This window comes from Zootoca vivipara, chromosome 12, assembly GCF_963506605.1.
Source record: "Zootoca vivipara chromosome 12, rZooViv1.1, whole genome shotgun sequence".
Classification (NCBI taxonomy): domain Eukaryota; kingdom Metazoa; phylum Chordata; class Lepidosauria; order Squamata; family Lacertidae; genus Zootoca; species Zootoca vivipara.
Window position 1 is genome coordinate 11694601 of NC_083287.1, and position 24890 is coordinate 11719490.

The 24890-nt window shown below is 44.5% G+C and overlaps 2 protein-coding genes across 6 annotated transcripts in view; one reads left to right on the plus strand and one right to left on the minus strand.

Moving 5' to 3' along the window:
* Nucleotides 1–19645, plus strand: part of TGM4 (transglutaminase 4) — a 36172-nt gene extending 16527 nt beyond the window's left edge. The window contains exons 4-14 of one of the 2 annotated variants that reach the window (XM_035129672.2): nt 101–230; nt 3363–3481; nt 5699–5806; nt 6933–7107; nt 9126–9264; nt 9863–9966; nt 12134–12385; nt 13654–13956; nt 15100–15269; nt 16719–16855; nt 18810–19645. In XM_035129672.2, the coding sequence (XP_034985563.1) occupies nt 101–230; nt 3363–3481; nt 5699–5806; nt 6933–7107; nt 9126–9264; nt 9863–9966; nt 12134–12385; nt 13654–13956; nt 15100–15269; nt 16719–16855; nt 18810–18951 (1779 nt within the window). In that variant the 3' untranslated portion in view covers nt 18952–19645. The remainder of the gene's footprint in view (nt 1–100; nt 231–3362; nt 3482–5698; nt 5807–6932; nt 7108–9125; nt 9265–9862; nt 9967–12133; nt 12386–13653; nt 13957–15099; nt 15270–16718; nt 16856–18809) is intronic. The other variant, XM_035129673.2, reaches the window with a different exon arrangement.
* Nucleotides 19646–24247: 4602 nt separating this feature from the next.
* The window catches only part of ZDHHC3 (zinc finger DHHC-type palmitoyltransferase 3), a 40155-nt gene continuing 39512 nt past the window's right edge, over nt 24248–24890 (minus strand). For all 4 annotated transcript variants that reach the window (XM_035129272.2, XM_035129269.2, XM_035129271.2 and 1 more), the window contains one exon: nt 24248–24759. In XM_035129272.2, the coding sequence (XP_034985163.1) occupies nt 24520–24759 (240 nt within the window). In that variant the 3' untranslated portion in view covers nt 24248–24519. The remainder of the gene's footprint in view (nt 24760–24890) is intronic.

Sequence of the window (24890 nt, forward strand, 5' to 3'; positions counted from 1 at the left end):
TCCAGGTCTCACCACAACATGTGCCCTCTTTTAGGGAGGACACGATTTATCATATACTGTACACTATTATAGCCCTATGATGTTTTTGTGTTTTTCTTAGTGCCGCATTGTTGTAACCAGTCCAGCAGATGCAATTATTGGAAAATATCTTCTAAATGTGATCACGGGACCTAGCGTTTACACTCCTGATAAAAAATTTGTCTACGTTTTGTTCAATCCCTGGTGTGAAGGTAATTCATGTGACCTTATGAGATTTAATTCATATTGCTATAATATAAGGTTAACTTTTAAAAACGTGTCTCTTGTTTAGCTCTTTTCCTCATAAATGCAATGAAAGCTGGTTTTGCAGTGATTCCATGAGGAGTGTAATATTTTTTAATGAGGTCATCAAGTTATGAAACTTCCTTCTGTTGCTGCTCACAGTATAATTATTGCAACCCAGTTTAAACGTAAGCAGGGATACATTTCAACACACTGAAAAAATGCCTATAAAACCCTGTGGGACATTTAAAACACATGATGTCTCTCATAGAATCTTGGGAGTTGTAGTTTCCCCCTCACAGAACCACCATTCATAGAACCATTAAGAAACTACAGTTCCCAGCATTCATCTGCTTTGACTGCTGTGGAGATGAGTTTTATTTGGCGTTCTCTTGGGATGAGTGGATAACAACCGCTCTGTTCCAATAATGTGTTTGAAAATATTGTGCTTGTGAATGAACAGAGCCAGTTGTAGGGGGCGGATATAAATGGCATAGTTACAACAACAACAACAACAACAACAACAACAACAACAACAACAACAACAGATTTATTATTTACACCCCACCCACCGATTTGGCTGGGTTTCCCCAGCCACTCTGGGCAGCTTCCAACAGAACATTAAAATACAATAATCTATTAAACATTAAAAGCTTCCCTAAACAGGGCTGCCTTCAGATGTCTTCAGATGGAGATCTGATCTCTTTTATTGGCTGTCTGCTTCACGGCCAAATGTACCTCAGGTTAAACCGCCACAAAAGGGTCATGCTTTCAGCATGCACAACAGTTGGCAGAAGTAGTTCTGAAAAGCAGCAATATTTCCCCCTCTTTCTGGTGTGCATGCTCCCATTCATCCACTCTCAAAATCAGTGCTGTTTTCTTGGGAAAAAAGGGGCCAGACTTCACCATGAATATTCAGATACACACTGATCTCCACAAACTCAGACACGAAATTTGAAAAACATAGAATTCTATTTCACAAATCAACAGGACCTCCTGGGTTCTTTTACTGAATCGACTTGGAATCGGACTGATATTTACGGATATTGTTAGTTGATATCTTTTGTGTCTTTACACTGTAATGTACTATTATTTACACACACTACTGTGAATTCTAAGTTGTAATAATTATTTCAAGCTACATATACTCTAGTGGATTTGAAGCTAATTTCTTGTTTGTATTCATTTGTTCTGTTCAAAATTGCTAGTCTTACCAGAATACATACCTTTATTTGACTGTAACTCGCGAGTAAGATTTCTTCCTAGCATTTAAATTTCTGGCCAGAGTTCTGTCGGTGTCCCTTGTTATAATGGCAATGGCGCCTGAGAGGGGCCAGAACTGAGTTCCAGAGAGTTCCGGCTGGAAAAAAAAAGCCCTGGTCAAACTAAGGCTCAGCCCTTACCCAGATGGGAGCTGTTTCTGGAGAAAAGCAACGTCCCTTGTGTGCAGACAGGAGTGAGTTAGGCAGCCTCTCCCCGAGTCATGTGGATGGAATGAATCCAGCAGAGGCAGATTCTTTTTTCCTTTTCTTTTTTGGCAAATATTTTTATTGAAAGGTACTGCAAAGTGAGGTACAATAAAAGCCAAACAAAGCTAAGAAAGGGGGGAAAGATACAGAAAAGCCAAAAACAAAAGAAAGCAATATAAAAAACCAAAAAATAAATAGGCAAGGGATAAAAGAAAGAGAGAGAGAGAGAGAGAGAGAGAGAGAGAGAGAGAGAGAGAGAGAGTAGCCCTCTATCACAATACAGTGGTCGTCGTCGTTGTCGTTTAGTCGTGTCTGACTCTTCGTGACCCCATGGACCAGAGCACGCCTGTCTTTGTCCATGGAGTTTTCTTGGCAGGGATACAGGAGTGGCTCGCCAGTTCCTTCTCCAGAATACAGTGGTACCTCGGTTTAAGTACACAATTGGTTCCGGAAGTCCGTACTTAACCTGAAGCGTACTTAACCTGAAGCGAACTTTCCCATTGAAAGTAATGGAAAGTGGATTAATCCGTTCCAGATGGGTCCGTGGAGTACTTAAACTGAAAGTACTCAAACCAAAGCGTACTTAAACCAAGGTATGACTCTATCATTTATCCATATGCAGAAAAGTAGACCTTCCCAGCTCTCACCTGGGAACCTCTGTTTCTTCCCCCAGCCTCCCATGCTGGGAGATCCCCTTTTCTCTGTCTCCCACTCAGAGACCCTCATCATTCCCCCCTGTCATCCCTCTGTGTATGTCTTCGTCACTCCAAGACGGAGGACTTCTAAAAGTTAAAAATAAAACCAGCTAAGTTAAGGGCACAAAAAAGGGGGAAAGGAAAGGAAAAAAGAAGAGTCAGATTCTATATCTGATTCAAGAAGAGGTTTATTCACTGAGCCTCTTGGGCTCGCCGATGCAAAGGTTGGCGGTTCGAATCCGCACGACGGAATGAGCTCCCATTGCTTTGTTCCAGCTCCTGCCAACCTAGCAGTTCAAAAGCACGCCAGTGCAAGTAGATAAATAGGTACCACTGTGGTGGGAAGGTAAATGGCGTTTCCGTGCACTCTGGTTTCCATCACGGTTTTCTGTTGTGCCAGAAGTGGTTCGGTCCTGCTGGCCACATGACCCAGAAAGCTGTCTGCAGACAAACGCCAGCTCCCTCGGCCTGAAAGCGAGATGAGTGCCGCAAACCCATAGTCGCCTTTGACTGGACTTAACCATCCAGGGGCCCTTTACCTTTTTTATTCAGGAAATACTCAGTGTTTTTCTTCTAGAAAGAAAGGTGCCAGTTGTTACAGTAAGTGCCACACTTCTAACCAGTGCTTTTCATCTGGAAAAAAAGTGTTGGTACTGCGTACCCTTGAAGTATCCCCAGAAAAAGAAAGCAATGAAAATACTTGATAATGAGAAGAAGAAATATATATAGCAGGCCATTTTGTTTATGGGTGGGGTCCATAGCTGGGACTGGGAAGCCAGAACGCAAATTGGGTAGTTTTGAGCCCATCAGTGTTCTTTATCTGTCCATCCATCAGTTTCTTACTGCCTGAAAGCCGCAAGTATGTCGTTTGCCCAGTTTCTCCCCAGTCAGACTTCCTGAAAAAAAAAGAATGAACACGCTCACATATTTTCTTTAGCGGATTCTGTCTTCATGCCTGGTGATGCTGAAAGAGCCGAGTACGTGCTCAATGACACCGGATATCTCTACGTTGGATCAACAAAAATGATACGTGGAAGACCTTGGAATTTTGGGCAGGTAAAGACTCGTATGTTTCTCTCTTTCTTTCGGTCTGGATGTAAGCAGGTTGCAGTTCTGTTTGAGGTTCCAGCAACCACAAACAGAAGCCTTGGAATCCTGTTCAGGCCTGGGGTTGTTTGTTTTTTGAGATGGGAGGAGAGGAATTTCGGGAGCGGGGGCACGGGGATGATGATGATGATAATAATAATAATAATAATAATAATAATAATAATAATAATAATAGGAAATCTTCACTTGTTGCACTAAAATGATCAGTTGCCCGCACATTGGATAGGTATCTGCCTGCAATCCTGGAGAGTCAATTGGAATGAATACTTTTGGACTAGGTGGTCTGACCTGATCTTGGGCAGTTTCTAATGTTCCTTTAATGCTGGAATATTAATAATAATTTATTATTTGTACCCCGCCCAACTAGCTTGGTTTCCCCAGCCACTCTGGGCGGCTTCCAACAAAGATTAAAAATACATTAAAATGTCACACATTTTAATGTATTTTTAAGGCTCACATCTGAGGCTGCCAGCTCCGGTGAGGACCGTACCGCTATGTAGCACACATGCTGAGTTGCATCCAACACTGGGGGAACTGCGCATGATGACTGTCGCATCAGGAAAGACCAACCAGGCATCCACCCAATGCCACATTTGTGCGCCAAGTCCCAGGGCGACATCCTGCCTGCCTGCTCTGCTCCCTCAAGCTTGGGTTGGGGACTGAGCTACATCCCAGCGGACATGGGGTGGGTGGGCTATAGAGGCCTCAGCCCCATAGAATTGGCGTGGCTGCTATATGGAGTAGGGCCTAGTGCGTGGGAAAATATTCCCTTCTCCTTTCCTTCCTCTCAAAACGTTCCTGTGTGAGAATAGAGGGGTTTTTTAACTCACAGTATACATCCTGTGAACCCTAATTTCTCCTTCATGATATGTATTGTATACTATTATGGGTAGGCAAACTCCATCAGTACATCCAATCAGTACACCCTGGAAGCTTGCAAGTACTTACTGGAGTTTTTAAAAAAATAATGTGCAAGCTTCTAGTCTTCCATATGCCTAGGCTGTCCCTCATGTTAAGTAGAAATCATTACCTCGTTTTTGGGGTGGCCCCAAGATACTCAAAAACCTAAGTCTCTATTAGAGGAGCCTGCAGCAACAAAACGTCATTTTAGAGTGCTTTTGCTCAGTGTTCCAGGCATTCAGCCATGATATTTCATTCCAACCCTGCCGCCCCCCCCCCCGTTTTCCTTTTTTCCTCCCAACATTTGATCAGCACCCCCTGAGCAACTTACAATTTTGTATGCAGCCCAGAGAAATTATCCTTCAGCATTGTTGACAGAACAGCAGGGTACGTTGTGGGTAAGCATAGGCTTTGGCCTCTGACACTCACCGGTGTCTTCCTTTGTACCACATCTACACAATATAATATCAGTTGGATGGGAGACCACGTGTTGAGATTCCTGAATTCCAGGGGGTTGGACTAGATGACCTTTGGTACCCCCCTTTGCAACTCTGCAACTCTATGAAAACTTCCATTTAAACAAATCGTATTCCTGCCAGAAGAGGGCAGTAGCATATTGACATGCACCCAACAATTCTCAGCAGCCTTTATAAAAGCCTTTAGAGACGGAATTAGTGGGATGCACTGCTATATTTTGTGCATGGGAAAAAAAGACCCCTTTATACATTCAAAGCTGTTGTGTCTCAAATGCTTTATGTAGGCATCTGTCGGCATCCGTCTGCCTCAAGAGACAATGGAGGAGCACGCCTTTATGTAGGGCTGCCATTTGTCTGGGTTTTCCCGGGGAATCTGGCTGCAAAATGGCATCTGGGCAGATTTTCAGTAAATCTGCAAAATGTCTGGGCAATTATTATTTTTTAATGCTTAAAAAATCCATGAAGAGTGCCCCCCCCCAAAAAATGGCAATCTACCTTTGAGGATGAAGTCAAACCATTGGAGAGTTATAGCGCCTGCTGTGTCTATAGGGACCGATACGGGAGAGACATGTTTTGTTGCAGCTGGTTAAATATTGTTCACTGCTGAACAGTGGCAATGATCTCAGAGACAGTCCCATTTTTCCTTCTGCGTGTCAGCACCACACATTTCACAAGCATTGAATTCATTTGAAGTTTGCAGAGGACGTATTGACATCTCGGCAGCAGTTTTATGCTGTGTTAATTGAAGGAAAGTCTTAAATGTAAGACTTTGCTTTCTGTCTCAAAACAGTTTGAGGAAGATGTTTTGGATTGTTGCATGTACCTTCTGGATAAAAGCCAGCTCAAACCGAAGGCGAAGAAAGATCCCGTGATCATCTCCAGGGCCATGTCAGCATTGGTAAGTTCTTAAATGTACCTTTTAACTCAAGATTGGATTCTTTGGGGTTAGGACAAGAAATCTGACCAAATACTTTCAGACCATGCCCTGTACACCTATCGTGGCCATAGCATAATACAGAGATAGGGAGTGTGTGGCCTTCCAGATGCTTGGGGAAGAGGAAGGTAGAAATTTAATTAATAATAATAAATTTATATGTCGTCCCTCTGACTGGTTTGCCCCAGCCACTCTGCACAGCTTCCTTTTTAAAAAAATGTTATTAGTTTTCACAAGAACAAATTTAAAATAATAAAAAGAAAGAACTCTTAACATATATGAGATTCTCTGAATCCCGTGACTTCCCTCCCCCGCTCCCCTGCATGGGTCCTTAAAATAATTTTTCTAAAGCTAAATATCATTACGTTCTCCACAGTTTTTATCTCTCTAAATTACCCATGCCTTTCGTTTCTTTATAAGTTATTTTTTAAAGTCCAGCTAATGTTTTTATTTGTTTACAATGGTCTCCTAAGTAAGTTATAAATTTTCCTCGTTCTTTTTTTAAAAGTCGTTATCTTCTTGATTCCCGAGTCACCCGGTCAATTTTGCCATTTCAGCTTAGTCCAGCAGTTTGGCTTGCCATTCTTCCCTAGTCGGGACTTTTGGTTCTTTCCATCGTTGGGCTAGTAGCATCCTTGAAGCTATTGTCACATACATACACAGTCTTTTCTGGTCTTTTGGAATGTCAGAACCTGTCATTCCTAGTAGAAAAGTTTCTGGGTGTTTTTTTTTTTACAAATGTTATTTTAAACATTTTTTTCAATTCATTGTATATCAATTCCTCTCTGCGGCTTCCAGCAAATTAAAACAGAACATCAAACATTAAAAACTTCAGATGTCTTCTAAAAGTCAGATAGTTGTTCATTTCCTTGACATCTGATGGGAGGGCGTTCCACAGGGCGGGCGCCACCACCGAGAAGGCCCTCTGCCTGGTTCCCTTTAACTTCGCTTCTCGCAGTGAGGGAACTGCCAGAAGGCCCTCGGAGCTGGACCTCAGTGTTGAACAATGGGGGTGGAGACGCTCCTTCGGGTATACGAAGCCATTTAGGGGTTTCACTGTATGGCTCTGCTATCTTCGTTTGCTTTTTAGGTTAACTCCGAGGATGATCGTGGAGTGGTATTTGCAAGCTGGTCAGGGAAATATACTGGTGGCACACCGCCTCTAGCCTGGACAGGAAGCGTCCCCATTTTGCAGCAGTATTACAGAACCAAAAAAAGTGTCTTGTTTGGTCAGTGCTGGGTTTTCTCTGGAGTGCTTACCACAGGTGAGGCATACATCTTGGAGGGAATTCAACTAAACCAGGCATCCCCCAAACTGTGGCCCTCCAGATGTTTTGGCCTACAACTCCCATGATCCCTAGCTAACAGGTCCAGTGGTTGGGGAAGATGGGAATTGTAGTCCAAAACATCTGGAGGGCCGAAGTTTGGGGATGCCTGAACTAAACAAATCCTCCATCTTTGTGGGCTTTTGATGGATAGAATATGAGAAGCTGGGACATAAGAGAGTGCGGCTGTTTCCCTCAAACCAAGCTTGCAGGCTTCCCACTAATATCTTGGAAATGGGGTGTTGCACTAGGTCAGGGGTCGCCCACCTTTTTGGACCCCAGTGGGCACATTTCAAATTTTAAGGAAGTGCTGGGGGCGCCAGTCACAAAATGGCTGCCAGGTTGTGCCACAACATGGCTGCTGTGAGGGGAACGGCATTTAGTGTACCATTACTACTGTTCCATTACCCCGAGGGACTATCTCATGCTTTCTGTGAGAAGTCAGCTATGTCCCACTGGTCCTGATTGTAGAGGTCAAAGGGGATAATTGCTTTGTATCAGGAAAAATATACAGTACGAGGTAGCCACAATGCTATCTCTCTTGCACACAGACTCACTTGCTGCACATGCGCAGGTCAGAGACACACAAACGCCTCTGCTTCTCTCTCTCTCTTTTTTAAAAATTGTTTTTTATTATTTTCACATATGCAAAACAAATATTTTCAAAATAACCTTAATCCACAATTTCCTATATCGTTGTACCTCTAATAATTGGTTATTATATTAATGCGAGCCTCTATTTTATACAGTTCATACATCCATAATCATATTTATATAATCTTCTCATATATACTGATGTTTTGCCAAATCCGACTTCCCCTCTTCCCCTCATTTGGTTTTCCAGTTTCTTCTTTTATTTTTATGAGCCCTTCCCAATTTTCCCTTGCCTTTCTCTTTAATATTTTTCATTTTATCTTGTTCACAGACATAGGTACCTATTCTTTTTGTTGCAGTTTTTATGTTAGTCGTACCAGGGTCTTCACATTTTTACAATATTCCTTTAAATACTCCACAAATTTATTCCAATCCTTTTGGAACCTTTGGTCTTTTTTGATCCCTTATTCGTCCTGTCATCCTTGCCAGCTCCACGTATTCCATTAGTTTACGCCTCTGCTTCTCACTCCAATACACACACATCTCCATACCTGCCAAGTTGCTGTCGGAGAAATAAGGGACCGGGCCGAAAGTAGCAGACCGGAAGTAGCGCTGCCGCCATTTTGGAACTGGGCGGAGCATGCTCAGAAGTAACTTTTGATGCTGCTTTGCCCAGTTCCAAAATGGCCACCGTGCCAGAAGTCGCACTGCAGCCATTTTGGAACTGGGCAGAGCAGCATCAAAAGTCGCTTCTGAGCATGCTTCGCTCAGTTCCAAAATGGCGGCCGTGCCAGAATAACCCGGGGGGAAACAAAAAAATCCATTTTTTCAGCTAGGAACAGCTGGAAAAACGGGGATTTCCCAGGGAATACGGGAGACTTGGCAGCTATGCATCTCTCCCTTTATGGTGGTGCCTGCTGCCAGCTCAACCTGCTGCCAGCTCCACAGACCCGGTAGGCAATAAGATGGGCCACTAAACAAGCTGGGAAGCCCCTCTAGCCAACTCCCTCCCCAGTGCCCAATAGCAGCAAGGAAGACCTTTGTGGGTGCCATGCTGCCTGCAAACATCAGGTCGGAGATTCCCCAACTGGATGGACATTTGGTCTGATCCTACAGGGCTTATAATATTCCTTATAATATTCAGTTTGAAGATCTTCTAAAACCGTTGTACAACTGCACCATTGAGGTCACGGCACCATTTGCCCTCCTATTCCAGCCCAGCCTCATATCTTCTTCTGGGAACAGAGCCCATTCTTTTTCCCTTGGGAAACTCCCCCTGATTAAATTCTGAACTCTTATGGGTGTTGAGTGTGGCTGAAGGGAGCCAATTGAATCTGAGGCCGACATCCTTCTCTGTATTTCAGTTATGCGCAGCCTGGGGATTCCAGCCAGGAGCGTGACCAATTTTGCTTCAGCTCACGACACAGAGGAAAATCTTAAAGTTGACATTTACTTGAATGAAAACGGAGGGAAAATGGAGAATCTAACAACAGACTCGATTTGGTAATCATCGCTACAGATTACTACCTCTTTCTGAAATTCCCACTCGTAGGAAAAGAATGGTTGTAAGGAGGAAGTTGAGAGCCTAAATCTTATTGCATTTAATATGATTGTTATGTACTGAGCTGAATCCTAGAACAATAGGATTCAGAATCAGCAGTCTGATTGGTCCGCAGGAGCTACCCAATCCAACTCCAGGTGGAAGTGAATCCGGAACCTGATTGGCCCACAGGTGTAGCCCTGAAGTAGCCAATCACGCAAGGCCCATTGTGTAAATAATGTAAGCAGATGGTTTTGGGGAAAGAGCCATTCTTCTCTTCTTCTCCTGGATGACTATGAGCTGAATAAAGAGCATGAAATTCACTCTCAACTCCGAGTATATTTCAATGATCCTCTCCACCCCATCCTTGGTCTAGTTTCATATATTGAGATGCCAGAAATTCATCAGCTGGCATTCTCTGAAGATTACACTGAGTTGTTAAATCAATGGCCCATTACTATTTATGCCTTCCTATACCGTCTAATTCTAATGTCTGTTTGATCATGAAAGTACAGCTGATGATAATTTTTTATTTTAATTCTGAAACCTGACTGAATACAGGAATTTCCACGTATGGAACGATGTCTGGATGAAAAGGCCAGACTTACCGAAGGGCTTTGATGGCTGGCAGGCGATTGATGCCACCCCTCAGGAAAAGAGCCAAGGTGAGACTTGAAAGAAGACGCGCACGCCAGGCAAATTACATTTTTAAAACTTGACTATATTTTAAAAATGGGTTAAATCAGTTCTTCTGCAATGGGCCCCACATTCTGTGCCACTGAAACACAAGTGTTATACTTTGAATAATTTGTCATGATTCTTAAAAATGTATTTGCATCTTGAAAGGGATGGTTTAAATAAATGAATAAAGTGGTACCTCAGAAGTCAAACATAATCTGTTCCAGAAGGACGTTCGACTTTTGAAATGTTCAATTTCCGGGGCGCAGCTTCTGATTGACGCTTGCAATCGGAAGCCGCTTGTCTGCCGCATCAGACGTTCGGCATTCAGAAAAACTTTCACAAACCGGAACACTTGCTTCCGGGTTTGCGGCGTTCGGGAACCAAGCCGTTTGAGTACCAAGGTACCACTGTAATACTATTAAGTCTAATTCCACAAACTGGAAGAGGCAGTGAGACAAGAACTGAGAATGATGGAAGGGGTTGTACAGAAGACGCTAATCCTTTGCAAGCAGGACCATGCAGCAGATACTGCTCAAAATAAGAGCTAGTAACACATTTTTTTCTTTTTAAAAAGTAAATTGTAACAGGAACTACAATCCTGAAATACTGTGATATAATGACTTTTATACACAAGTTTGTTGGTATTAATAACAGTAATAATAATTTATTATTTATACCCATGGTTTGGTTTCCCCAGCCAACTTCCAACAGAATATTAAAAACACGATAAAACACCAGACATTAAAAACTTCCCTAAACAGGGCTGCCTTCAGATGTCTTATAAAAATCAGATCCTTGACATCTGATGGGTGTTCCACAGGGCGGCGCCACTACCAAGAAGGCCCTCTGCCTGGTTCCCTGCAACCTCACTTCTCACAGTGAGGGAACTACCAGAAGGCCCTTGGAGCTGGACCTCAGGCTGAACGATGGGGGCGGAGGCGCTCCTTCAGGTATACTGGGCCGAGGCTTTCAAGGTCAGCACCAACACTTTGAATTGTGCTTGGAAACATAGTGGGAGCCAATGTAGGTCTTTCAGGACCGGTGTTATATGGTCTCAGCGGCCACTCCCAGTCACTAGTCTAGCTACCGCATTCTGGATTAGCTGCAGTTTCCGGGTCACCTTCAAAGGTAGCCCCACGTAGAACGCATTGCAGTAGTCCAAGCGGGAGATAATTAGAGCATGCACCACTCTGGCAAGACAGTCTGCGGGCAGGTAGGGTCTCAGCCGGCATACCAGATGGAGCTGGTAAAGGGGCTAGGCACCTTTAAGACATTATTAAGGCCATAACTGGGATGCCTGTGGTTTTTTCTTTCTTTGCAGAATTGGCTGAAATTTGCAGGCATGGATGTCTTCTGTGCAGATGAAGCCTGCCAAATTTCAGGCAGACAGATGCTGTGTGTGCACGCAAGGGAACTCTTTAACGTTTGGAAGTAGACAGATTTGCTCAGTGTTTTTATTTGAAAATACCACGTATGATAATATTTCCTGGTTGAAAATTAAAACTCTCAGTCCCAACCCCCCCCTTCTTTCCCATCTTGTCTTCTGGTGTTTTCGTTATATGGAGAGCTTGGAGATATGTAACAATTTTAAAGAAATAGTCTTGAGTTCTCTGGACTGCTGGCAGTTTCAAGGTGGCCCTGAAGTTTAGCTAGCGGATTTAGTGAGTTGCAGATACCTTGAAGTGCATTTGATTCATCTTGGAAGACTCCTGAATTTCTCCCAAAGTGACCCAATTTGTCTCAGAATTTGGGATTTGTCAGAATTGAATTCACAACCCAATACACGATATGATTCCATGCAAGAAGTTTGGTTTGGTCACGTGAATTATGAAAATGTGGCACAGTGGTCCCCCCCACCCCGCCCGGCAACATATTCTAATATCCACCTTTTCTACCACGCTGAGACCCAGCTCGGTATAATCTTAGAACAGACAACTTCTATGGACTTTCTGGCATGATCAAAGTATTTTCATAGACACACACAACTGCAGGCGACGAAGACCTATAAATGAAAGTGTAGGTTAATTGAAAACATAGCACATCTGGAGCTGTAATTTTAGATTAGTTATTGCCATTATTTAGCTGCCATTGAATTCTGGGTGAACATACAAATAGTAAAACAGCTGACGTTGGTTGTTGCTTTTTTTACAGGGATTTACCAGTGTGGCCCCACTCCAGTAAATGCAATCAGAAAGGGAGAAGTCTATCTTCCCTATGACTCCAAGTTTGTGTTTGCTGAAGTGAATGCAGACAGAGTCTTTTGGCTCGTAAAGAATGTGGACGGCAAGGAAACATACACCAAACTGCGTGAAGAAACCAAAGTAATAGGGAAGAGCATCAGCACCAAAGCTGTTGGGAAGGACACTCGTGAAGACATCACAGGCCAATACAAATTTCCTGAAGGTGACCAAAACATGAAGTATTTTCTGTCAGGGGAGGAAATGTTGGGAGCAGCTCCCAACAGAATATTAAAAACACGATAAAATATCAAACATCAATAACTTCCCAATACAGGGCTGCCTTCAGGTATCTTCTAAAAGTCAGGTAGTTGTTTATTGCCTTGACATCTGATGGGAAGACGTTACACAGGGCGGTTGCCACTACTTGAGAAGGCCCTCTGCCTGGTTCCCTGTAACCTTGCTTCTCGCAAGGAGGGAACCGCCAGAAGGCCCTCGGAGCTGGACCTCAGTGTCCAGGCTGAACAATGGGGGGGGGGAGACGCTCCTTCAGATATACTGGACCGAGGCAGTTTTGGGCTTTAAAGGTCAGCACCAACACTTTGAATTGTGCTCAGAAACGTAGTGGGAGCCAATGTAGGTCTTTCAGGACCAGTGTTATGTGGTCTCGTAGGCCACTCCCAGTCACTAGTCTAGCTGCCGCATTCTGGATTAATTGCAGTTTCCGGGTCACCTTCAAAGGTAGCCCCATGTAGAGCACATTGCAGTAATCCAAGTGGGAGATAACCAGAGCATGCACCACTCTGGCAAGACAGTCCGCGGGCAGGTAGGGTCTCAGCCTGCGTACCAGATGGAGCTGGTAGACAGCTGCCCTGGACACAGAATTGACCTGCGCCTCCATGGACAGCTGCGAGTCCAAAATGCCTCCCAGGCTGTGCACCTGGTCCTTTGGGGGCACAGTTACTCCATTCAGGACAAGGGAGTCCTTGTCCACACCTCCCAGCCCCCTGTCCCTCAAAAACAGTACTTCTGCCTTGTCAGGATTCAGCCTCAATCTCGGAAATGGGTGGGATTTATTGCCTTAAACTAGTAAAACAAACAAAACAGAACCTTCAGATTTGCAAAGTGTGTCCTAAAATGTAATGGATTAATGAGACAAACATGTTTGGGAACCCATATATCTCTCAGCCATGCTTGTTAGATAGCTAATTTGGGTTTGCCATCCTCTACACTTCACAGAAACCTGGCTAACAGGTAGTGTTTGAAGTGTCCTTAAGTCAGAAATTATACACACTCATAAAATATTTTGGCTAGAGATTCAGGTGGCATGCCTTCATTCTGAGAGAGTGAGCATGACCTGCCATGCTCTTTATATTTGACCCAAATTAAAACAAAGGGTATTTTTGCTCTGATGGCCATGCCATGCAGCTGACAACGGAAAATGTTTCTAATGACGCCAGGGTCAATTGTTTCCCCGCTTTCCTGTTTTTCCAGACAGTCCCGAAGAAAGGAAAGCTGTGGAGACGGCTTGTTCCTATCTGCAGTCTAACAACCTGGGAATCTGTGAAGTGACACCTGCCCCCGAACCCCTCAAGGCTAACCTGAAACTTGGAATGGAAGGGGAGAAAGAATTGTGGCCGGGGCAGCCAATTGAGTTGAATCTTCTTATAACGAACGAGTCTGCAGGTTCCTGGACGGTCCACCTTGCAGCATCTTGCCAGTTAGAATCGTATACTGGGAAAGTGGAGGCCAGCCTTGCCACCATCAAACAGACTGTCCAAACAAAAGACAAGGCAGGTGTGTATACCTGAAAACAGCTGTTCTAAACAACGTTCCTTTTGATCCCATGATTGCTGCCCACTTCCCTACAGGAGGAGAGCCTCAAGCTTCGTCTCGCTGCTGGAAACACAGCTGGTTTGAGCAATGTACAGAGCTCTATTGTCCCTTTTGCAGAGTTAGAACACTGAGAATATACCAATGGCCACGTCAGACCATTGGTATATCTAGGTCAAAAGGGACACGGGTGGCGCTGTGGTATAAACCACTGAGCCTCTTGGGCTTGCCAATCAAAAGGTGGGCGGTTTGAATCCCCGCGACTGGGTGAGCTCCCGTTGCTCTGTCCCAGCTCCTGCCAACCTAGCAGTTCAAAAGCAGGCTAGTGCAAGTAGATCAATAAGTACCACTGTGGCGGGAAGGTAAACGGCGTTCTCGTGTGCTTTGGTTCCATTGCACCAGAAGCCATTTAGTCACGCTGGCCACATGAATGACCCAGAAAGCTGTCTGTGGACAAATGGTGGCTCCCTCAGCCTGAAAGGGAGATGAGAGCCACAATCCGATAGTCACCTTTGGCTAGACTTAACTGTCTGGGGTCCTTTACCTTTTACATCCAGCTCAGTAATGTCTACACTGACTTTCCGTGGCCCTGCAGGGTTTCAGACAGGGTTCTGAAGATGCCAGAGAATGAGCTTGGGACCTTCTGCAGACCTTCTGTAACTTCTCTCTCCAGGTCTTTCACTCTCTCACTGGCTCATTTGTAGTGCTTTCCAGTTGGAAGCAGGAGGCACCGAGGAATAGGGTTGCCACCTTTGAGCAAAATAACGTCTCGCTGAGCCCCTCCTGCTGTCCCTCGACCAGACGCGTCTCTGAGCCCTCCCTCCATTCCGCTCCATTCCTCGTTTCCTTCCTCCTGACTCGCTGCTCGTGCTATCGCTGGGTGAAGTGCTGGTCAGGATGACGGGGGAGGCATCCTGTAGGGAGTCCCCCTGACACCCGCATTGCAGGGGGTTGGACTAAATGACTCTTGTGGTCCCTTCCATCTCTAAAAATTCTATAACTCGAATTATAAAAAGTCATACTCGATAACACCATCCCATACGCTAGGCTTCCTCCTCCTCCTCCATTGTTTCTCTTCCTAGCTCTCTCTTCTTTCCGTTGGTGCAGTTAATTCAATCCCTCTGAAAATACCGGCTGATGCTTACCTAAAAGCCCTGACGTCAGTAGAAGATGAACTTCTGGTCAACGTCAACATTATTGCTGAGGTTCAAGAAACAAACGAGAAGCTCACAGAAGAGTTGTCTTTAACCTTCAAGTACCCACCTCTGAAAGTGGAGGTAAGGAGTTAAATAATATTGGCTCGGTGCAGGGTGGTCAGTTTATGTAAAACCCGAGAGCAGATGAGCTGGAAAGAGAAATAAATAAAATAAATAGGTGAATGGAGAAGGGGCTCCACTGAATTATATATATTAGTTAGCATGGCAAACACTGCTGCCTTAGGGCTTCCTTCATCTGTTGAGATGGGACAGGAATTGGGCTCAGAGGAATTGTGTTGTAGCCCCAAGACCCATAATAATTTCCTAGTCTTACTTTTGGAGTGACGGTGGTTCAGTGCACCCAGTCAGTCTAGGTCAGGCACCCCCAAACTTCGGCCCTCCAGATGTTTTGGACTACAATTCCCATCTTCCCCGACCATTGGTCCTGTTAGCTAGGGATCATGGGAGTTGTAGGCCAAAACATCTGGAGGGCGGCAGTTTGGGGGTGCCCGGTCTAGGTCTCAGAACTGGCCACTAGGAACTGACATCTGCTAGGTTATAATTCTCCCCAAGCCGGTGGAACTCCCTTCCATAGCAGACCTTGTCAGAACAAGGAAATCACGCACTTACAATACTTACCTGGGCATCTACGAGGGTGACTGGAGGGGAAAGAGAGGCAAGTGTTGAGAAAAACTGCTCCCTTCCCCTTATGGGGTATTCCGGAGCCCGTATAGAGTCTGTAAGTCCCTATTGGTAGGAGAAAACAGAGGCCAACCAGAATATATTGAGAAGCAAAGCAAGCCTGATCTTTATTAAATGAACTCTTGGCAACAGGGTCCCCACCACATACAGGAGGGAGGAGAACCCCGAACAATGGTGCGCAAGCCCTTCTATAGACTTGCCCACCCTGTAGCCCAAGACCACCCCCTCAAAAAAAAACATCATACATACATCACAGAAGGAGGCAGTCTACAGCAGAAATCCTGCCTGCCAGGATACCTGATAATGGTCACTGATTGGATTACCTGGCCAGTCTGGCCATGATTTTGTGATGGTTAATACCTTAGTTCCTGAATCCAGGTCACAGGCTCACCCTATTCATACACAAATGCACTCTTAAGATAGGATTTGCAAGCAAAAAGACAAATGGGAAGGCTTTCCCCATTTGCCTCCCTTACTGCAGAGGAATATTTGAGGTCATTGGGAGAGTCAAAATGGCTTCAGGATTGCTCTCTCATACTATTTCAGACACATGGTTTATATATTTAGATGTGTGTGCACATATTTATTCTATATTTGAGACCTTAACATTTTTATAACACAAGCAAGGGGGTGGCTTGAACTCTGCATTTTTTCTCCTACCCAGCTCCCTTTCCCCGCAATGTTGTGCCTTCAGCAGCTGTCCGTGAATGACGAACATCCACAATCATAACCTTCCTATTGTTTTTATATGAACGTGGTTTGCATGCACTTGACGTTTCCTTTCTTCACCTCGAATCCGTTCTTCAGCGGCCCTTCTTTGTTTTGCAGATGGCAGACACCGCAAAGATTAACCAGGATTTTACCTGTGCGTTTATTTTCAAGAACACACTGTGCATTCCCTTGGAAAACTGCAAACTGCACGTAGAAGGCCTTGGCATCTTTACGATGGAAACGTTTGATCAAGGGTAAGGTGCTTGTAGCCAAAAGGGGGCGACATGCTGTGTACTATTTTGCTGGCACTGTCTCTCTGACCTCCTACCCCGGATCTTAAAGGAGAAGTTCAGTCTAGAACTTCAAATTGTAAGAGTTCTTTCCCCCCTTCTATTGCAGTAATCACTCACAGGATTACTCAGTCGAAACAAAATAAATTCCTTCCAGCAGCACCTTAGAGACCAGCTAAGTTTGTCATTGGTATGAGCTTTCGTGTGCATGCTGTCAGACCAGTCAGACTGTTGGTTATTTGTCTGAGTTGCATACAGCCCTTCAAAAGGGATGTGGGTGGCACTGTGGTCTAAACCACTAAGCCTCTTGGGCTTGCCGATCAGAAGGTTGGCAGTTCGAATCCCCACGACGGGATGAGCTCCCGCTGCTCCGTCCCAGCTCCTGCCAACCTAGCAGTTCGAAAGCACATCAAAGTGCAAGTAGATGAATAAGATACCACTGTGGTGCTAAGGTAAATGGCGTTTCCGTGCGCTGCTCTGGTTTCCGTTGCAAAGCAGTTTAGTCCTGCTGGCCACATAATAATTTATTATTTATGCCCCGTCCATCTGGCCGGGTTCCCCCAGCCACTCTGGGCGGCTTCCAACAAAATATTAAAATACAGAAATCCATCAAACATTAAAAGCTTCCCTAAACACGGCTGCCTTGAGATGCCTTCTAAACGTCTGGTAATTGTTAACCTGGAAACATGACCTGGAAAGCTGTCTGTGGACAAACGCTGGCTCCCTCGGCCTGAAAGCGAGATGAGCGCCGCAACCCCATAGTCGTCTTTGATTGAACTTAACTGTTCAGGGGTCCTTTACCTTTAACGAACCAGATGGAACATTAAGAACTTAAGAAGTGCCATGTTGGACTTGTCTAGCATCATTTCTCCAAGATTAGTCAGACTGTTGGTTGTTTTTTGAGTTGCGTACAGCCCTTCAGTATGAATATTTCTGAGGCAGTTGGCAAAGTAACAGTAACATAATTTTTAAAAGGCCTTTTGCCTAGCACGCACACACACCCCACAAAAAAATATCAGTCTCCCGAAGGAAAGAGATGCAGCTCCTCGGCCAAGGTGGTCTTCTTCCCCAATCAAATCTGATTCATCTCTAAAAGTGAGGGGACCCATAGATGGATCCCCAGAGGAGACTACAGGAAGGATGACATAGGAGTTGGCATTCTTTAAGGTGCCCGTTCCCAAGCCCTGTATAACTTTAAAGTAAATGATGGACTTCATACCTGCCAAGTTCCGGCCTGAGAAATAAGGGACTGGACCGGAAGTAGCAGACCGAAAGTAGCACTGCCGCCATTTTGGAACTGGGCGGAGCATGCTCAGAAGCGACTTTTGATGCTGCTCTGCCCTGTTCCAAAATGGCCGCTGCACCAGAAGTTGTGCTGCAGCCATTTTGGAACTGGGCAAAGCAGCATCAAAAGTCGCTTCTGAGCATGCTCCGCCCAGTTCCAAAATGGCCGCCGCACCAGAATAAACCGGGGAAAAACAAAAAAATCCGTTTTTTCGGCTGGGGACAGCTGGAAAAACGGGGGTTTCCTGGGGAATACGGGAGACTTGGCAGCTATGATGGACTTGATGCAGAGGGACATCTCTGCAACATCTCTCATTCGTCTCTCCTGGACTGGAAGATACCCAGTTTGACAGATCCACAAATATCTCACACAATTCATGTGCACCATGTTGTGGTTAGCATGTAGCTGGTAAACATGACCTGAAATGGAGCCCTCAATCATGAAGCCAAGTCCAGGCATTTTCCTCTTCATTCCTCTCCTGATTCGAGGAGAGCACCGAAAGGGCAATCCTACTTGTGTAGGAGCTCCTTCGCATGGGCTTTTCTTTGTGGATACACTCCCCCCCAAGGAATCTAGCACACAAAGAGCTATGATTATGTGACTTTGTCGTTTTATTTTTTTTATCCTTTGTAGGAACATAGCGCCGGGTGGAATCTTTAAATCGAAAATTGTGTGCGCACCAAGGAGGGCCGGGCTGAAGAAGATCGTGGCCAAACTGAACTCCACCCAGCTGAAAGGAATAACTGTGGAAAAGATTATTTCAATCACAGAGTAGATGTCATTCCAAAACACCATCAGGCGGTGTGTGCAAGGAAAGAGCCTTGTTGACGCTGCCTGAAGTCTTGATTATGTGCCCAAAGATAGGAGAGTGAGAGACATAAATGCGATATTAAGGGAGTTTAAAGTGGCTTAAGCTGTTTTGATTCTAGCTAATGGGAATTTTTAATAGAGATTATTCAAATCTGTTCTTGCATGTGTGGCGATTTAGCAGCTTATGGTAACTAAGAGCATGATCTGTGAAATCTGGAGTGGGTTAGAGCTGGCTCTGGAAAAGAGCGGCCTCTGTTTTCCTTTCGCATGCACTTCTGAGCTTTGTGTAATATGTCAGCAATCCTTGTGACTTCTTGCTCCTTTTAGACTATATGCGGCTTCTTCTGCCATTTTCTTACTTCACATCGTTTGTAGGCCTGATTGCGGTATATTACGAACGTGAAAGCAAACTAGTGCGGCTATAAACCGACCCCTAAAAAACACAGGAGGGGGGAAAGATCATCACAACCACCAGCAACGAAAGACAAAACAGCAGGTGTGAGATGAAAATATTGATTCTTTAATAAGTACTGTTACACAGTCAAAGTCAGAAAACGAGGTACAAAGAGCAAAAATAGAAGACGTGAGATTTGTAAATGTACACACTCTTTCGTTGCATAGAATAGGCTAGTGCACAGTCTGCTCGTGAAAATAAAAGAATATTTTCTTGCATGCTGGCTTCCGGCCCATCATTTATTTAAAGCCTTTGAAACTAAGGCACCTTTAGCTTCCAGAACAGATGCATTGCTTATTTAAGACGTACTTCTGGTTTCAAGCAAACACTGGGGTCACTGGTTGCACAATATTGCGGCGCATGATGAGTTGAATGCACAAGAGCACTTTCAACGCAGCCAAGGTCCTGCTTCTGCAAATACTTAAGATACTTTGCTTAAGGCAGGATAATTCTGTTGGCTTCAACTGAGCTATTCACAGTAGCTGGTAATACACCTAGAAATGTAAACACTGGATCTCAGATCAAGAGGCTATTTGGTGTGAAGTACCTTCTTGGGCTCAAGCCTAAAAGTCTCTCCGATAAATGAACAGAATAGTGTCCAAATTTACTTGGGTTCGGAAAGGGGGAAGGCAAGATTAGAAGCTTTGGTCAATTAACCTTGGTATTCTGTAAAACTGTAAAGCTTTATAAAATGGCCTGGGGACCTGAGTAAGGCACTTTTATTCAGTGTAAGGGAGATAGCTCCTGCTAAAATATTGAATCCCAAATAGCATTTATTCCTCAATTTTCCCCGTTTTTAATTCTGAAAAAAGATGGAAGGGGAAGGATGGAAATCCACCGCTAGAGGGTGTATGACCATCGTAGCCAACTCCTACGGGCCGAGGTCCCTTCAAGCCCCACCCCCAAGAAAATATTTGAGGTGGCTGAGCCCCTCCACAGTTGATGGGCCTTGCCATTCAAATGGTGTATATGCCGTGAGTCTTGTGATGGGTTGTGCAGGGTGGGGCTTACCTGGGCCCCCCAATACAGTCATACCTTGGAAGTCGAACGGAATCCGTTCCACAAGCCCGTTCGACTTCCAAAACCCAAGCGCAGCTTCTGATTGGCTGCAGGAAGCTCCTGCAGCCAATCAGAAGCCCCGTCGGAAGTCCGGCTTCTGAAAACAGTTCGCAAACTGGAACAGTCACTTCCAGGTTTGCGGCATTTGGGAGCCAAAATGTCCGAGTACCAAGGCATTCGACAACCAAGGTACGACTGTATTTTATCCAAGTTGGCACCCCTGTGCCAACAGGACAGGTAGGTATAGCAGCACCCCTGTCAAAAACTAATAAATGTCACAAGACCTCAATGTCTTAGATTTTAGCTTCTATTCAGAGAACACAACCGAGCTCCCTTCACAGAAAAGGGCTCTCTTGCTTTCCCCTTCAATCCCCTGGCAACCACGGGAAGGAGAAATTGTGCGTAATTTGTGTGAGTGGAATTGCTTTCCACTCATGGAGCACCTCCTTGGGAGCCTGCCTCTTGCTTCATTCACCTTATGAAGGCAGCGTCAAAGCAGAAATCTGACAATTGTTAGGTAGTTCTCACTTTAAGCCCTTAGCACTGCAGCCGAACGATTTAACACTAGTACTTTGGAATGCAAAAAACACGAAAACAACCCCAATCCTGCCAGCAAAGGCACGACATAGGTCCATTTTGAAAAGGCATGATTTCCCACATAAATGGCGAACTAAAGAATTTGAGTAATTAGCATTTCCTGAAATGTTCATGGGCAGGAATTCATATTCAAGGCCACACATTAACGCTGTATTTTCTTATTTATTCCCCACGCTCAGGACTATTTATTAGGGCAATAAAACTAGAATTCTTGATAGGCATTTAGCCAATGGATGCTCTACTGATACAAGTGGAGAGGCTCCTCATGGGAAAATATAGATTATTGAATGGATTGCGATGGTCCCCCTAGTCTAAGACAGGGGTCAGCAAACTTTTTCAGCAGGGGGCCGGACCACTGTCCCTCAGATCTGGGGGGGGGGGGGACTTTGAAAAAAAAAGAACGAATTCCTATGCCCCACAAATAACCCAGAGATGCATTTTAAATAAAAGGGCACATTCTACTCATGTAAAAACACCAGGCAGGCCCCACAAATAACCCAGAGATGCATTTTAAATAAAAGGACACATTCTACTCATGTAAAAACATGCTGATTCTTGGACCGTCCGTGGGCCAGATTTAGAAGGTGATTGGGCCGCATCTGGTCCCCGGGCCTTAGTTTGGGAACCCTGGTCTAAGACAACCAGCAAATATGAGCTAGGATCACTGTTGAGTAGCAAGTTGCTATGTTCCCATATTTATTTGACACTTCAGCCATCAAACATGGTACAAATACAAGTCTCAAAGAATTCCTTGTCTTATTCTATTTTTTTTTATTTAAAAATGCAACTCCCAGACACAAAGCCAGAAGGAGAGTTGAAAATTTTGCCATGTAGCAGGAGAGGTTGCCAAGAATCATCACTGCAGATCTATCCATTCTATTTGGCCAATGCTTTTATGCTTAATAAAATCCCACTGGAATAGAATTCCACACACTTAATAGGCACATGGCAGTCTGTGCTTCTTTTCTTCATTGAGTCCTTAGGTTTGAATTAGGAACTCACATATTATGTATTGTGGAATTCCAAATATTTTGACAGCTGCCATTTTAATATATATACAGTATATTTATCAATTTCCATTTATAAAACTACAATGCCTCTCTTCCTCCAATTATATACCTCCATTATCCCTTCTAAAATGAAATACTGTTTTAGAATCAAGCAAGTATTTAACTGAAGGCTGGCAAGTTGTAACTTGGAAAGCGTGCATCGACCTTCGAAGGGAGCGAAGGTATAACCGCTCCTATATTTCCCTTCCCCTTTGTCTGCCTAACTCTCTAAACTGCAACGGAGAAATAGCTCAGTGGCAGAACACATGCCTTGCATGCAGAACACCCCAGGTTCAATCCCCGGCTTGAGAGCATCACAGAGCCCTGCTCATGTCCTGTAAGGTGTGGGGAGAAGAGTATGCACAAAAAGGACCGGGGAGGAATGAGCAGGAGTTAAAAAGGATACGCACACATATACTCCCAGTTACAAGATAGCCCTAGGCCTAGCTTAACTTCAGTCCCAAAGCGGTGGGAATCTCCGAGAGCTTTTTAGTTCCCTTTTTGATACCTGAAAATTACCTTCCCGTTTTAAAATTAGCTACATTTCAATTATATTTTGTAATCTATAAAGCTTTAAGTCTTAAGACAGTGGTACCTTGGTTCTCAAACTTAATCCGTTCAACTCCTGAAACCGTTCGAAAACCGAGGCGCGGCTTCCAATTGGCTGCAGGAGCTTCCTGCACTCAATCAGAAGCCGCGTCAGACGTTTGGCTTCCGAAAAACGTCCGCAAACCCGAACACTTACTTCCAGGTTTGCGGCGTTCGGAAGCCGATTTGTTCAGGAGCCAAGCAGTTCGAGAACCACAGTACCACTGTAATAGGCTAGCATCCAAAGAGCTACTCCTGGATAACCATTTTTTTTTCTTTAAATGTCACACAGCTCCTTTGATCAGGACGCTCTCCTCCTCGTAAGCTCCTTTAGAAACTCCCTTCAGTTTCAAAAAGTGGTTTGCTATGCCCTAATAGGTGGTGGGAGCCGAGACTTAAAAGCAACACAAGACCCCAAAGCACAGAGAAAAGAAAGTAGGTGGTTGTTGTTTTTAGATCCTAGCTATACTGAGCTCATCCATCATAGAGCTCTCCCTGTTCCCTCTATTTTTACAAAAAGACAACAGATAAGGTGCTAAATGGGCTTTCCCAACTGATAAGCAGCATCAAACACAAATATCCCCTTAGTAGATTATTTTTTTATAGCACCTGGCATTAAAAGGGAAGATTTAAGAAGCCATGCATCTCTTCCAGACACATTCTTGTTTTTGGAAATGATGCATTACATATATCCTCAACACTGAAAGTTAACCCTTTTGAGATGCACGAGAATATTCACTCAAGGCTCTGCCATTCAAAGCCATCAGCCAAGTTACTATGATAAACCAGCCTCACAAACACACTTTACAAAAAAGATGTGCTTTGGCCTCCAAGCTTCTACATACACCAGGCCAGAACCACAATGGCAACAGTTCTCTTTCGGAGCCAGAGACTCTCTGTGCTGCAAATTACTCTTTGGAATAAATGTAGATCAATGGGGCATCTGTCAGTACAGTGGACCCGCCGGATATGAACTTAATTCATTCCGGGGGTCCGTACGTACCCCGAAAAGTCCACATCTAGAGGCGCCGCTTCTGCGCATGCGCGATGAAACCTGGAAGTATACACTTCCAGGTTTGTCGTGTTTGCAACCCGAAAGTTATGTTACCCGAAGACCACTGTACATTAGACCACTGCAAATGGTCTAATGCCAGATTCCAAACCACAGAAGACCAACACCCAAAATGTAGTTTTTACATACTACGTATCTACAGCTTAGCTGTACTAATGCTGGTTTTTTTATTGGGGGGGGGAGAGGGCTGTTAAACCTAATCTTTATAGTTATTTTGCCACAGTAATGTGGCAAAACCCAACCGTTTATAGCCCATTAATACTTCCTGAGGAATCCACTTACATATGTTCAATGGTGTGAGCGGGAATAACGTGATTTCATTGGTCTCCAAGAGTCCAATACTGGGCTTGAATTTTTGTCCTTGAATCCATTTTCTTGGCCAGCCTTTCATGAGAGCTCACCACCAGATCTGATGGGTAAGTAAGAGTTACGGTAAGCTAAGTTTTCGTTATTGCATATTTTTAGGCATGGTCAACTTTGGACAACCCGTTAATTTTTTTTTTTGAGTTACGGAAGCTTGGTTAAAATCCTCCATTGCCACCAGTAGGTCATCATCGCAGGAATGTAGCTGTAGTTTACCGCTTCTTGTCAAGCGAGGTCCTTGGATAAAGGAAAAGGGAAGCCTCATTGGTTTCATGCGTCACAATCTCTTAAGAAGCTGAGGCTCAAGTGCTCGAGTTACAGAAGCATACGGAGGAGATCTGCAAGGACACATTATTCGTCTAGCACACCCACAACCACCTCTTGATGAGAAAGCTGCTCAAAAGCTTCCTGGACCGCCATCTCAGAAGGAGCCACTGTCGCCGTGCCGGCTGGAGGAGCCTTCTTGCAACTCAGGTCTGAAAAAGGATTGAACCACCTCGGTGAAAGATCACCCCCGAAAGCCATTTTCATCCCTTCCCAGCCGCTGACTTTTTCCCACGTTGGCTCCTGTTTTTTAAGCCGCTCTATGCCCTGCAGAAGAGAAAAGTTTGGGGTTTATTCATCACCAGCAGCTAAAAACCACAGATCTTGGGAGACGGCTAACTAACCACCTGCTAATAACAGCATAAATAGAATTTTCTAGTTAGGGGTGTGAAGACTCC